This window comes from Haliotis cracherodii, unplaced genomic scaffold (genome assembly GCF_022045235.1).
Source record: "Haliotis cracherodii isolate W230 unplaced genomic scaffold, xgHalCrac1.p SCAF_1, whole genome shotgun sequence".
NCBI lineage: Eukaryota > Metazoa > Mollusca > Gastropoda > Lepetellida > Haliotidae > Haliotis > Haliotis cracherodii.
In genome coordinates this window covers 48067575-48084315 of record NW_027266264.1, presented here as the reverse complement: position 1 = coordinate 48084315, position 16741 = coordinate 48067575, and the positions used below count along the sequence as shown (strand labels likewise).

At 38.5% G+C, this 16741-nt stretch overlaps 1 protein-coding gene across 1 annotated transcript in view; it reads right to left on the bottom strand.

The window, feature by feature from the left end:
- Nucleotides 1-6392, bottom strand: part of LOC139456081 (putative ammonium transporter 2) — a 52636-nt gene extending 46244 nt beyond the window's left edge. The window contains exon 1 of the mRNA XM_071237596.1: nt 6215-6392. Coding sequence (XP_071093697.1) covers nt 6215-6392 — 178 coding nt within the window. The remainder of the gene's footprint in view (nt 1-6214) is intronic.
- Nucleotides 6393-16741: the final 10349 nt, after the last annotated feature.

Sequence of the window (16741 nt, the reverse complement as noted above, 5' to 3'; positions counted from 1 at the left end):
CACACATGTGGTCGTTTGTAGCAGAAAGGGCCAATGATACACATCGGATTTCAAAGTATGTTGTTGTTGTTGTTTTTGCGAAAGCGACTATAACCATGGTATCGTATTTAATATAACTGTCCTGTATACAGCACCCTTTAAGGTAGGGGGCTCCGGTAGGATCCTCTATCTTGTACACACAGTTGATTGACAATGTCAAAGCTGTCACATTCGCATAATCAGGAACTCCTAACAAAATCGAAAATCGACTGCACCCACGAATTCTTGTGCCGTTACAATGGTAACACCATGCAGACACAACTGGTGCACATGACTGGTATGCGCTATCGGTAGCACACGTGTTATTGTCGTTGTCCCGTATCAGTTCTATATAAGGTAATGCTATTATATGAGTAGTACGTTTCCCTCTTTGAAAGAGATATTAGACAAAAAATTAATTTTTATTTTCAATGTTATAAAAATGTGGACCACTGATACATGATGGTCTTCAGCATATCAATGACTCGGGGTGTAACTATAACTATATATGTAACTATAAAATGTAACCATATTGCTATAACATTGTTTCGGGTTTCCTAAACAGTTCTTGAGAAAGAAATATTTAGCCTAAACGTTTGAATGATTTTACAGGTATGGTTCTGCAATGATTTGCATAACCCATGTCGGGTTCAGAAATGCTAATTACTCTGTACGTTTTGATACCAGGTTTGTACTTCATGAGCGAACCGTATACACCTTCCTAATTAAAAACATATTCGTAAAACAAAATGTGTGCCCTGAATACAGTTAATTGAATACAGAATTAATAACATTCATACAAGAGATGTCCAGTCAAAACTACTATTAGCGCTATGTCTTTCGCCTTGAGTTCATATGTATCAATCCACACTGATATCATTTTCAACGCAATCATAAGTTTTCCTTGTTTGTTTTTTCAAGCCACACTCAGCAAAATTCCAACTCTCTAAATAATTGAATCTGTTCCAGACAACATGTTCATCGATCAACGCAATTGGGACACGATGACATGCATCGACAAATATAGCGAGCCTGACCCCCGATCAAGTTCGTCTCCTCTTACTAGAGACCCATGAAGAAACGGGGTAGAATAGATCTTCAGCAACCCATCCTTGCCGTAAAAGGCGACTATACTTGCCGTAAGAGGCGACAAACGGGATCGGGAGGTCAGACTCGCTGAATTGGTTGAAGCATGTGATCCCAGCTGCGTGGATACATGCTCATAATATCAATCACTGGATTGTCTGGTCCAGACTCTATCATTTACATATCGCCGTCAAATAGATGCAACATTGTTGAGTGCGGCGTGCCACAACAAACACACAAACAAAACAAAAACCTCTTACTACAAACTGGGGTTGCTTCAGGTAAACAGCAGCCAAATTTAAAAATGTGCCCTTGGAAATAAATCTTCTTTACTCCATGTCCCCCAATGTCGCTGCCCAAAAATGTTTAAAATAACCCATCTTTTATCAATAATAGAAACAATAACCTCAATAATCACTATAAGAGGATAGCCCATTAAAAGTTGCAGTCCGGTCAATATAGTGTCAAATCAAACCAAACCCACCACAAATTGCAACAGACATTATTTCTCCTGTTTCATGAACAAAAAGCATCCCTTTACAACATAGTAAAAATCTAGAAAAATCTACGTTGGGGAAAATTGTTTAGTTTGGGTATGATCTTAAGGGGGTAAATCAAAATAAAAAAATAAAAAAAATAATTAATGTTTCATTTTTATGTTTAACCATATCATGTAACATATCAAATGAAAGCTTGTGTCACAAGCAGTCCTTGTGTATCTATAGTTTGTATACAATCTGCATATAAATAATATAATATGCCTTTGAGAAAACAATTAGCGAAAAACACTTATATTCACATTTATTCATATATATAGTTTTTGTTTGTCTATATTTATTCAATAATATTAACAATTGTTTATTTGTTTGAAACCCATCATTTGAAACATTTCCTTTTTAAAACTTATATGTCAAGTAAAGGTCATCAATAAATGTTGACAAATATAAGTTTCCCGACAAGTAGCACATGGGCGGTCATGTTTACCAAGGAGACAGGCGAATAAGGTCATCATTCAGGATATATTTGGCATGTCCAATAATCCTTGGACCACATTAAGCTGAGGGATATACAATACCTTCATCTTAGATTTATAAGGACTCATTTCTGTATCCCCTGCATAGGGACATTTTCTAACTTTGTATAAATGCCTTTTTTTAAATAGCAATTTTAGTTTTATATCTTGTATTCCAATTTGCAACATTCCTCTGGTTAAACGTGAAGCTTAATTTATCTGCAGCGGATTTAACATTGATACTTGGCCAACGTCGCCAGTAGTGAAAATGTCAGTGCACAGTTTGTTTTCATATGAAGTAATAGTTTATTTATTTTACCATATTGATGATGCTATGAATACCCATCAACTATACACAGTGAAGCATGCTCCAATAAAACAGTTGAAGTTGGAAAATAGGAAAATAGAATGAAATGTGATAAAGACTGAAACAAAACAGTCACGAGGATCACGGGCGCCGGAAGAGCTTCCATTGCATGACAGATCTGGAGATGTTTTTCATATATGCTAGGGAATAACATTATACCTACTGGTGTGTAAGACCTTGCAATCAATCCTAACAGGGACTTATAACCAGCGCAGTTATCACACAAAGGTGGTATATGCATACGTAGCCAACATGCGTTTTGTACATGCTTCCAATCTATGCCGGTGATGTGTTCAGTTGCCACACTGTTGTAATAATCGTGTAGAAAGAAAGGATATTCTACTGTTATAAGGTTAAAAATGCATCTCAAAAACATTAGAAAATGGTAACCGTTATAGCTGCAATGAGGAGTTGCATTAGATATAGTTTCTGACAGAACTCTTAGTTTGAAAGGAATCAATAGATAAAAGACATTTCACATTTATCACAAGTGTATTCTGGACATTTCATAATTATCATTGGATTGGTTCCTGGCTATCGTCCATTAGTTAATGAAACAAATAGAGAATTTCAAGGTATATTTCATTTGGAGCTTTCGGATGCGTGTCACAATATCAATAGAGAGATGAGCAATATGGCATGTAGGCTTCTGTATTTTTCCGATTGCGACACACATGAGTTCATGGTCAGATCTAACTTTTAACGAATCAAAAGGAGGTATTGTGACATGTGACACGGACAGGCCAGGCTCGAACACTATATAAAGGATACCTCCAACATTAGGAGAGGAGAGCGCGGTTTGCAATCGGTAGGGTCGAATCCCAAAGTTTCCCCCAGTTAGTGACGAGTCTGGTCAGTCTGATCCTGTCCTGTATTGATAGATGGGCTGAGAGTAAGTAAAACTATGTGAGTATAAAACTGGTGTTGCGTTTCCTTATTATGTGAGTATGAATGCTGATAGAGACAACTTGGAGTAAGTGTCGTTGGACCAATCACTCCTTGATGGAGCCGAGCCGCGGCGGACAAGGCGAGTGGCGATGTCTTGGCGTAATTGACCACGAGGACCAGGAACGGCAATACATTTAGTAACTGTATTAGGGTCGCTCTGGACGCCCGAAAGCAGTTACGACACTACCGATATTTGTTTGACAAAAATTAAATATGCAAGACTCCCCCAAAAGTTCATAAAATGTCATGATTACTTTTCATTTGTATTAAAACAATGAGAACTGTTTTCTCAACTACACCAAGAGACAGATGGTGCCCCAATTTTAAGCGCCTCATTATTTCATTCATTGCGTCAATATGTCACTGGTCACCCTAGATATATTGTCACATAAAAACTTTCAATACTAGTTTTGCATCTTGTCGCGATATCGAATGGAAAACAGTAAAGTAAGCTAAAAGCGGCGTAAAACCATACTCATTCACACAGTCGCAATGACGTTGCTTGAATATTGTTAAAAAGGATTACAATAACCAATTGCAAGCAAGAATCTTCACATCAAATCGTGCGTATTTATTAGCGACAGATGATTAACATGAACATCACATGCTGCTAAGTGACTCAACATGACCAAGTGGAAAATATTTCCGTCATCTCGGAGACAGTTTGATCATGTAAATGGGTCAATCTATTATTGGAATCTATAACACAACAAAATAGCTTTTCACTGGGACATGCCATCATAAACAAGAATTACTGAGTTCCTACGATAAAGCCACTCACGGTTCTTGTATCCGGGTTATCATCTGCTCGACCATTAATTAGCCAAATGCAAATTGCCCAGAGAAAATGGCCACAAGAATCAATAAACAATTGTAACAAACTATGATATATATCTGATTTGTTTAAAAGCAGAAATGTTTTATACACTTTGTATTGCTTTTTTATAAATGAAAAGAAAAATTATATATCATTATCATTATCATTATATATAATTATGGTGTGTGTGTGTACACACACACACACACACACACACACACACACACACACACACACACACACACACACACACACACACACACACACACACACACACACAGAGCAATCCCATAGCCGTAAAGCTATCACAAACACCATAAATGTCAAAATGCACATCTGTCTCAATGTACCTTTAACTCATTTGATGTGTCAAAACAATGTAGCCCGCATTAGGATTACCAGCACAAAATTACTTTAAAATAAAATCATTCAGTGCACTTTGTCAATTATCATCATGCAACGTAGACATTGTCATTGTGACAACCTGTATATCCTTACAGTACCACTGACCGTCCTGCTGGACCATAACTATTGTCTGTGTATATTGATTACAGAAATAAACCATTTTAGGCTCATTTTGTTGCAATATATACTTCACGGCACGCAAAACACTCGTTTAGCAGATTCCTTAAGACATGGGAATAACATTTATGACAACGTTAAAGACTTAAGTTGCTACAGTTACTCGTTACCATCAACTTGACTTTCTTCGCAATCGTTCATCACTTTGTCGTCAATCGATGGCTATTTTCCGCATCGAAGAGGTTTCATTTCCTGTACTTACGATGCTAGCTCTTCAAGGTACCAACCCCAAAGAACAAATCATTTTATTCACTTACTTAAGCCTTATAAATTAAAGTACATTCATACAAATTTATAAACCCGAGGCCTGAGACGTAAACTGTTGTTGCATCATTGCATATAAAAATATGTATAAAATTCACGTTTACGGAGATCGTATACTCATTAAAACTAGCGAATGCTGAAAATACATAAATGTTTATCTCCTAATTCAATCATTACAAATCGGCCATATATACATTGCCAGAGAAGATGTACTTCCCCACGATCTATATACGTATAAGGAAATTCCTTCCCAGATAAAAACCGACCTGACTGCATCGTGAAGATGACAAACGTGCTGGTAAGTATCCATATACTATCTGATGAAGGGTCTTCATCATGACAAGAACAGTTCCATGAGAGAACTATCTTCGCAGTAGAGCAGTTATCCATTGTTCAGGAATATGCACCAAGCAATAGCTCTTATATTTAAAGAGCTTTAATCTGAAAACGTAACGTTATCATTCACGATTATTGAATCTGGTTAGACACGCGATTGGCATATGTAATTGATTTTCGATTGTTATTAATAATGGCAGTCGTGTTCATTCGTCATACATTACAACTAACGAAACCTCTTTGGTATCGTGTATTTTAAACATTTGATTGGATTTCCATTGGTTATATGTGTGACTAATGGTGTGTTAATCTGATTGCAGATGCAATACCACACAAATGAATGTATTTGGACATTGATGAAGCGACAGATCTTGTATATTGTGTCTTGTCATTAACCAGCAGTCTATATGAAGACAATGTCATTGATAAAATAAAAGAGGATAATTAAATTATTGACACATGCTACATTAATAAACGATTGTAATGCAACAATGTAACATTCCAAATCCAGGTATCAGATAGAGTGAAGTATATTTCATCTTTTTTTTAAAAAGCGTTTTAGATATGGAGTATATATTTGAAGCTTCTTGGTAGCTATATTTTCCAGCAGAATTCAATATATACACTCAGCAAACTACATATGAAATATACGGCTATGTAAATGTTGTTACGCATATACAATGATGGGACATTTTAACATACTGGAATCCCAAGCTTTGAGAATAATAACGATAACCAAATGTAGATTGCTTGAGAAATGAGAACTTCAAAATGATGTTTTTACCTGACTGCATGGTAAACACCACAAAAGCGCTGCTGAGTATCCAAGTGGCATCGTCGTGAGACTTAACCCGAAAATTCTTTCCTAGGAATAAAGCTGTTGTTACGTCACTCAAAGTACCATTCTCCCATGTTGTAGCGGACATGGTGTTAAATATGTCGCATGCACAGTTATCACACATGTCGTTCAATTCGGGAAGCAAGGGTGGTCGCGAAACAGTTAACTTGAAGCCAAGTTGATCCAGAATGCTTTTAGCAACACAACTAAAACATTTGATGACAATGTTTATCGTCATGCATCATCAAATTACCACCAGCTGGGATGTGTTCGCCACATATTCACACTTGATGCCTTTGTTGATGCATTTGTTCTGTTGGCTACCAGCTTCTATTAATATGCAATGGTCATTTATAAGCATTTCAGATCGGCCTCACTTATGACATCACTCACTAATGTCCTTAGCTCTTCGTAAAATGTCGAGCTTAAATGTGCCCACTGCACATGCCTGAATTTCTCCTGATAAAGAATCATATCCGCCCATCGATAGTGAATATCTTAATGTAAGGCAACACTTGTCGAAAGACCCTCGCTGATATCACAGTTCTTAGGAGTAGTTCCTCGATTAGACTCAGCGATAAACGTATGACCATTGCTGCGATTGATCACGTTCAGATTACCGTTTTCAGGTGTCAGCTGCTTCCAAGAATCACACCTATTCCTGTGTAAACCCGTGTACTTCCTACACCTTCTGACGTACTTCAGGAACGTATATAGGGAGGTGTAATGCATTTATCTTAAGGTGAGTCTTCTATGGTGAAGAGGCGATACAAATCTGAGAGGGTTTTTTAACGTTTGTCCACAGAGAAAGTGATCGACCGTTTCCAGATGACTACATGGCAAGCAATACTGATGACTATTCCAACCAGAAACAACCTGTCAGTTCACATTTACTGATTTGGATTATATTTGGACTTCAGTTATATCAATATTTATCGGGTATGCATATTTGATTATGGGTATAGGTTTTAATGATTCCCTGAAATATGCAATTGAATATCGGGGGAAAGCGTTTGCGATTCTGATACCGATCGAACGTACAACAAACAACATCTTTTGTCGCACATGATACTCTTTGAAATATGAAACGCCAGCGTACAACACCACCATTGTCTAGTCGGTATCTAATTCAGCTGATCATGACAGCCTTCTTAATTGATGATATTCACTGCCAATCACATACTTTGGGTGGTTAAAGCGTTACTCGTCACGCCGAAGACCCGGGTTCGATTCCCGACATGGGTACAGTGTGTGAAGCCCATTTCTGGTGTCCTCAGCTCCAGGTCATGGCGTTCACAAGGAATCTGTTTCGGCAGATACTATCAAATTATGTATATCGACTTAATTAGAAATTAATTTACTAAAAAATATACCTATGCGGTTTGTTTTGAAAAGTGTGTGTGTGTGTGTGTGAGAATGTGTGTGAAAATGTGTGTGTGTGTGTGTGTATGTACACACACACCATAATTATATATAATGATATATAATGATGTATATATATATATATATATATATATATATATATATATATATATATATATATATATATATATATATATATATATATATATATATCATCATATATATTTAAGCGCAACCTTGTGGCCTTGTGTGACATGACAATGAACAGTTTTCAATGCCTTTGTACAAGTGACTATCGAGCTACATATATATAGATATAGATATAGATATAGATATATAGATAGATATATATACATACATACATATATATATATATATATATACACACATATATACATTGACCCAGTGTACATATACTTCATTTTTCAGCAATACCTGTATGACCCAGTGTACATATACTTCATCTTCCAACAATAACTGTAATGACCAAGTGTAGATATACTTCATCTCTCAGCAATACCTGTATGACCCAGTTTACATATACTTCGTCTTCCAACAATAACTGTTATGACCAAGTGTAGATATACTTCATCTTCCAGCAATACCTGTATGACCCCGTGAAGATTTACTTCTTCTTCCAGCACTACCTGTGAGTTGAGGTGAAATTGGGTTTAACATCGTGTCCAAGATTATTGCACTTATATAGCCCATGCACGTGTATGTGTGTGTGTGGCTGCTTGTACTAGTCCGGACTGATGCTATTTATAGTGCTAGCTTACTGAGATACCATGACGCAGTTTAACATGAATACCCCACTCAGACACAGTATACTGACTCCGAGGCGACCAGTCCTTGTTTCAGCCCCTAAATGACAGGGTAACAACAAGTACAATCTTTAAACGTCTTTTTGTATGACGCGGCCGGGGATCGAACCCCGGACCTTCCGCTCTCCGGGCGGACGCTCTACTACAAGACCACGGAGGCGGTCAGCAATACCTGTATGACCCAGTGTAGATATACTTCATCTTCCAGCAAGGGGGCACGGATGGCCCAGTCGTTTAAGGCGCCGCGATTCGCTGTGCAGAGTTGCGTCCCCTGGACACGCCAGAAACCTAAGATTGTGGGTTCGAATCCCGGTTCGCCCCTATTATGTCTCTAGGTTTGTCAGCACCATACCCGTGCTCATGGGTTTCACCGAAGTGGTAAACGTCTGATACCTGCATCACTTCGGGCTTTCCTCCCACATTAAGCTGACACGCCGTGATATAACTGGAATACTGTTAAAAGCGGCGATAAACCCAATTCACTCTCACTCACTCACTCATCTTCCAGCAATACCTGTAGGACCCAGTGTACATATACTTCATCTTCCAACAATAACTGTGATATCCATGGCCAGGTGTACATAAACCTCATCTTCCAGAAATAACCGTCATCACTCGTTTACGAATAATTAGTGTTATTTAATTATGATATGTATTTTGTAATATACTGAACCGTAAAAGAAATGTCACCATGGAAACATATCTGAGACACCTTATTTGTCCAAACACTGAAAACATACTTTGAGACATATTAAAAAGATGAAACTTGGCAAAACTGATCATCAAGGTTGGAATTAAAGTGTCAAACGTTCCTAAAGACTCTGAGCAAATGGCATTACAAATCAGTATACGTGTCCGCCATGTGCATTGATAACTGCCGTGTAACGTCGATACATTTAATGGAAGGCCACAGGCACTAAAGCCAACACTCTGAGGAACGTCTGACGCAGTTCAGCTGCAGTTGTCGGCCTTGGTCGGACATCATTCATCCGTTTTTGAATCTCGTCCCACAGGTGCTCAATGGGACTTAAATCGGGACTGAGGGCAGGCCACTGCATCAATCGTCAATCGTCGACGCACGGTGTCGCTGGTGTGTCCCCATGATCTGTCGAGCAGTTTCCGCAGCAGAACAAAGCGATCTTGAAAATGCTGTCGCACAATCTAACGATCCTGACGTCGAATGGTGACCCTTGGTCTTCCACTACACGGTCTGGTACCGTTGCTGGAGCCTATGCATTGTCCTTACGTGGACTTGAAATGCATTGTCTACTTGCCGGGCGGTTTGTCCTGCTTGCGTCCAAGGGTTTTGTGTCGCTGATTTCTTGTCAATCTTGGCATGTGGTAGCAAGTCAATAACGAATGAATGTTATCCGATCTGGGTGGATTTTTAGAGGGCAAGAAATGGGGGAACGCATTTGCATTTAAATTTGCACAGAACTCACGTGCATCGGGTTACCATGGCCGTTGCCGTGATGCGTTTGGGGGATCAATTTTATTGTCATCTGCATTGGTTTTTTATCATCAAATTTCATTTTTCCGGACAAGGTAATGTTAAATTTCAGAAACTTTGAGAAAAATTACCCAGACTTTTAAATGACAACTTTTCATGCAATCTTACTTGGGGTGACGTTTCTTTTGCGGTTCAGTATATTTAAACAAAGCCTTTGACCCAAATCGATATTCTTAAGAGGGGCAGATAAAGATAGAGTGCAAGCATTTTCTGAACAGGACGAGATCTCAGAGTTACGCTACACAAATACATGTGTCATTTCGACCTATATCTCGCCTTTTTTCTCCATTTTCGACCTTTTTTTACCAATAGATATTAAAGAAGAAACTAACCAAACGTTGTGAAAATCATGTGATTATGTGTTACTCATTAGTTTTCAATGTTTTCTTAGTCGATAGGACTGCGAGTTGAATCTTTAGAGATTCTATTTACATTGCATTACCTAGATAATTATCCTACCAATGGTTTGCATCAACAATATCAACAAATTAATAAGAAATCAAAGTCGTTAAAACTCATACGGAATAGAAGAAGGTTGGGGAAAAGTTCAAAATTATGCAGATGTACGCTGTGTACCACTTGAACTCATGAGTAGGAGTATAGTGTTGACAAGAGATCCCGTCGAATCGAGAATACGAACCCCAAATCATAGGTTTCAGCCCGCCTGCCTTTTGAAAGCATTCTGCACAATGAATAGCGGAGCCAAAGATGACTGGGACACCCAACTTTAAAAAAAAGACACATCACGCATTATTGAAAGAGAACAACAAATAGTTCAATTAAAAAGTCGTAAGAAATCATAATAGATGGCATTGTACAAAAGACCTTTAGGGTGCATTGCTTCGGCTCATTGAAAACATATTGTCGCCTATTTTTTGGACATCTGTATTGGACGGTAAGTTATTGATGCTTTGTAAATCAAACTGATTATCTTTGCCTGAAATACGTGGTATGAATTGATTATTTGTGTCACTATGTACACGTACATGTAGTAGTTTTTTTTTCCTTTTCTAAATAGAAATAATTGTCTGACATGTGTAAACTAGTATAAAAGAATCGGTTTCAAGGAAAGACATGTTTTGAGGCAACATCGCATCACATAGCCCACAGCCAACAGACAACATCAACAAAGTGATTTTCTTTGCAGATCATCTATTATTCTAATGTATTGTGGTTGTCATCGCCGATTCCGTGGAGTAATTCATGAATTCAGTAAACACCAGGGAGCAAATCTAGGTCTTCTGGACACGCGAGGCTGTTTTCCCAATGAAATGTAGGTTGACAGAAATAGTTATTCCAGCTGACCTTTGTTCGCCCATATTGACAGGATGATTTCTACAACGGCTGATCATGTTCTTGTATACGAGTTCAACCTGGTATCCGATGTCACTCGTGACTCTTGGTGTTTTAATCAAAGTGGCGTATTCATTCAGTTCACTTTATGTCTTTAGCTCTTTAGAAATGCATGCCTACTTGATACTTTTATTTGTTATTTCCAAGACAACATGTAACTGGCATAAGGACCTAATCAGCACTGTGCGACAAGAAAGAATCAAAGACTAATGAAATTAAATCACACAATATTACAAATAATCTTGAGTGACTCATTATTCTTGGGTAACAGCAAACAGAGAGCCTCTTATCACGTATGAAAACCACCATGCCTCGCCATGTTATGTTCAATACATGTACATGTATGGTCAGTATGCGACTACACCTGGGTAATTCAGAAAAGAACACGTGAAGATCCCGGTTAGAATAGATATCCAGCAACCCATGCTTGTCGCAAGAGGCGACTAACGGGATCGGGTGGTCAGGCTCGCTGACTTGGTTGATGCATGTTATCGTTTCCCAATTACGTGGATCGATGTTCGTTATATCAATCACTGGATTGTCTGGTCCGTCATATAGCTGAGTGTGGTGTTAAACAAAAAACAAACAAAACATCATATACATTTTGAATTATTGCGAGACGTGTTTCTATGTGTATGATTTCAGTCGATTATTATTGCATACTTTCAAATATGATAGATGAGCTGTCAATCGATAGAATTTCTTTATTAAATGGATTGTCTGATACAGACTCGGTGAGCTGCGATTCGCTGTGCAGAGTTGCGTCCCTTTGGCACGCCAGAAACCTATGATTGTGGGATCGAATCCCGGTTCGCCCCTATTTTGTTTCTAGGTTTGTCAGCACCATACCCGTGCGCCTGACTTTCACCAAAGTGGTAAACGTCTGAGACCTGCCTCACTTCGGGATTTCCTCCAAAATTAAGCTGACACGCCGTGACATAACTGAAATACTGTTAAACGCGGCGTTAAACCCGACCCACTCACTGATACAGACTCAATTGTGTTATAGACCGCTATCGTATGGCAGGAGTATTGCTGGTATCGATTATATTCTTATGGAATTAGTGTGACTGACAGGTAGAGGAGGACACGCTTACCCTTTTTGCAAACACCCGGTGTCAAAACTGTTATCCATCCATCCATATGTAGTTCATCACTATTTTGTCTTTAAAGTCCGACGCGTTGACGATTTTTTATTTGATAGGAGATGTCTCAATTGCTATAATTAGAACCGATTCATGAAACTGATGATATAATGAAACGATGCAGAAGAAAATGTTCTAACTGTATAATCTTTTACATGAATGTCTGAAAATCACAAATCAACAGTCATGATAAATAACCGAATTGTCACTATCAAAATGACTATGTGCATGCTGTTAGATGCTTAGGCACGTATAAGTTGTTTTCCAGATGCGTTGCACTTTCATGTGAAGTCCGGAAACTAAGGTATGTATTAATTGTTATATGTGACACAGCTCGACGTTGTTGACTGGCAAAACAAGAAATAGTATTCATGCTAAATACAGCGTTTTAGATTTATGTGTAAGGAGATGGGGGAGATCGTAGATGCTTACCACTAGAGGAAAGAAACAAATTATCATATTAAAGGCTTTTCCGATGCAATTCTCTGGGTTTTTTTAGCCTATTTCAGTCACAGAAATCCACCACGTAATTATGTGTTATATATAAAGTTCTATTGTCACGCGTGATACACTCTCATGATTCGCGTACTCGTTAGTTGCATCGTCTTCCAGGGTCAGTTGGGCGATGGGGTAGCCTGGTGGTTAAAGCGTTCGCTTGTCACCCCGAAGTCCCTGGTTCGATTCCCCACAGGGATGCAATGTATGAAGCCCATTTCTGGTGTAATATCAGTGCTTTTAAACCATACTCATTCACTCCAGGGTCAGTAAGATCATCCATAAAAAAATAACTCAAGTTGTTCCTGGATATCATGGTAATAGGGAAGAGAATATTATCCATACAAGTATAGGACATAATTTCAACTGCATGGAAACAATATACAAACCTATCGATCGTAAATGACAGTGTAAGTGTATGACTTCAGTTTATTGGTCGTCATTTGATTCATCATTTGGGGAAGCTGTTCCCAACATAGCAGGAAGAGAATAACTAATACTGTTAATGCAAAGGACATTCAAGTAATTTTGAATTGTTAGTTTTGTTTCTGAAATGTGAAATGCTGGACTTCCTCATTAATAACATATATGTGAAATCTGGGCACCAACTGTGTTCTCCTCAATTCTTTGTGCACGCGAATCGGAGATTTAATCGCGATTTGGGAAAATCAAAACAAGGAAATTTCGACAAGTAATTTAACTTATACTTCATGTATATCGATGATCTGGTATCTTTCAATAATGGTCAAAAAGCCATATCCACCCTACTGATTTTCCCACCCAAACTGAAAAAAAGACCAATGACAACGCCTCGTCTGTTTCACATTTAATCTATGCATGAAAATGTCGAGTGACAAGAAAATCTCCATAATATTGTATAACAAATGGGATGACTTCAACTATACAAAAGTCAGCTGAGTGACTGAGTACATGTTTACCTCTATCCGATCAGTAAGATAGCTGTAGATGCCGGAATGGAGTTCACACAAGGTGGATTCGCATCCGGACCTTTGTAGTGACAAAGGAACTCTTCAACCACGATCATACTCCACCGCCTCCTTATCATAAATGACAGCATCAAGCACCAAGGACAGTGAGATATACAACAGAAACATAGACGATGTTAGTGATGATTCCAATGTTGCGATGAGATCAGCCGCCAAAGTGATCTCAGCCCTACGGTTAACGTAGCACTCACACTTAATGTTTTATAGACAATGGGCAACCATCTCTCAACGGTCTCTTTGTACAATATTAACATTTTGTAAAGAACATTCATGACCATACAAAGTGGTTTGCTTTGATTTGACAAATCTTGGTACAAAATTGCAAACAAACAGCTGAATGCATTATATATATTGACTAGATTTCAAAATTGCTGTGTTCCTTGGTATTTTTTAAAATGTTACAAAGATAAACAGCTTCAGAAACATATTCTCTGTTCCTTTTGAAAACCCATTAAAAGCATTGCATTCAATCACAGACCATTGTTAGTTTAAACACAACGGTAAATGGAAGTCTAGTATCATTGCATCTATACTATGAATTGAAATGAGACATGAATATCGATTTTTCAATATGTTCCGAGTACTTTGTTTATCAAACATGTCACATAGACACATTACTATTGATATTTGAATTCGGAGTGCATCAAGGTGTCCTTGAGATATCTTTACTGTTATTATCCTAATAGTTGATTGACACAGTCTCTTCCTTAAGACAGTACATGCATTAGCATTCGGAAATGGAGACTCCAGTCTTTCGTTGTAGTTTTTTAGACAGAGCACAAATACCGTGATTAGTTTGCAATGTTTAACATAATATACCAGCTGAACACATTGGTAACAAATTAGTTTGGACAATGCGCGTCAAAGAAAATGGCACATCTGAAACATGGCATGAATAGGCGCCATCACCGAACTGATTTGTTTGATCTTCTGAAACACGTAACATTGTCCAGGTGAAGTGAATTGCATGTAGGAAGTAATGTACTCCCACTGCTCCAACAGTTGGTAGCCTTTGTTTCAATTGAGTACTGACTATTATCTTTAGTGTATAAATCCATAGCCCCAGCCATTCCTCACTTCTCGATGCCTATTAATGTCCGTTTATTTATAATCTTTTGTTTGTAGCGCAAAAGTATATTCCTATATGTGTATGTGTAAGATAGATACGCGTTAAATCACAAAGAACGATGAAGAACGAAGTGTGGTTTATTTCACGATAAAACATTGTTCTATCATGTCGTCATTTCTGGAGATTCGAACATGCGCTCGCACCTTGAAGACGTTGTATATTGGACGACGTTATAGTTTGAGAGGGGTGTGTCTAGTGAGTTGTTCCTCATAGATGTAGCTGGGTCCCGCAGATAAACGCGATGGTCGCATGATCGCATCCGAAAGTGGTGGCGATATCAAAATCGGTATTGGGAGAAAAGGTACAGATAATCGACATGCGGATTGTGAGAATATGCATGAAAAACCCATTGTGTATCAAATGGACTCGTTCGCCATTGCCGAGGTCAGCCTCCATTGAGGGACTCATCATTATAGCTATTGTATATAGCACTTGATGTAAAAAATAAACGACGAGTGGGACCTGTTTCGTACCAAAGAAACACTGCAGGGGGTATTATTAAACCAAACGACTGCCATTCTTCGTTTATTTCATCATGTTTATATCTCATATAAGAGTGAGTGAGTGAGTTGGGTTTAACGCCGCTTTTCAAAGTATTCCAGTTATATCACGGCGTGTCAGTTTAATGTGGGAGGAAAGCCCGAAGTGAGGCAGGTCTCAGACGTTTACCACTTCGGTGAAACCCATGAGCACGGGTATGGTGCTGACAAACCTAGAAACATAATAGGGGCGAACCGGGATTCGAACCCACAATCATGGGTTTCTGGCGTGTCCAAGGGGCGCAACTCTGCACAGCGAATCGCGGCGCCTTAGACGACTGGGCCACCTGTGCCCCCTCTCATATAAGAAATAAACGACTCGTGGTCGTTGTATATGGTACAATAATACATTGCATGGAGAATAAAATATAAGGGGCGCAGTCCCGAGTGGTTTATTTTACCTGCAGTGTTTTGTTGTTCGATAACCGTTTGTTTCTTAAATCCAGGGCTACATATTGCTCAATGTCTGTAATTAGAACAGGTCTTCAGCAACCCATGCTTGCCGTAAAAGGCGACTATGCTTGTTGTATGAGGCGACTAACTGGATCGGGCTATCGGGCTCGCTAACTTGGTTGATGCATGTCATCGATCCCAATTACGTGGATCGATGTTCATGATGTCAATCACTGGATTGTCTGGTCCAGACACGATTATTCACTGATACCTTATATAGCTGGAACATTGCTAACCAACAATGTCTGTAATATACAATGGTCATTTTGAGGTGCTGTCAACGTTTTGTTACTTTTTAATCAATGATTAATGTTTTGATCACTTGTATCTATGGATACGTTTAGTAAATGCTAGGTTTCATTGTTGATCAAACAGAATGACCTGTTTGATGGTAGGGCTGTGCTTCTAATTATTAACGAAAGGCAATGCTCGTAGGAAACAGAAGGTCATTTGCACACAACGGGATTTATATATACCGTCAAAACCGCGTTGAGTTGTTTCTACCTTGTGTGTTGATGCCGCTTCTATGACAGCCGAGAGACAATGGTTATCGAACAGTTCAGCGGCAGTTGAACAGCACTTTGAAGTGGTTTTAACGCCTATCCTCAGAGAATAAAGCCAATTTGTTTACCGTACATCAAGTAAATATGCTTCAG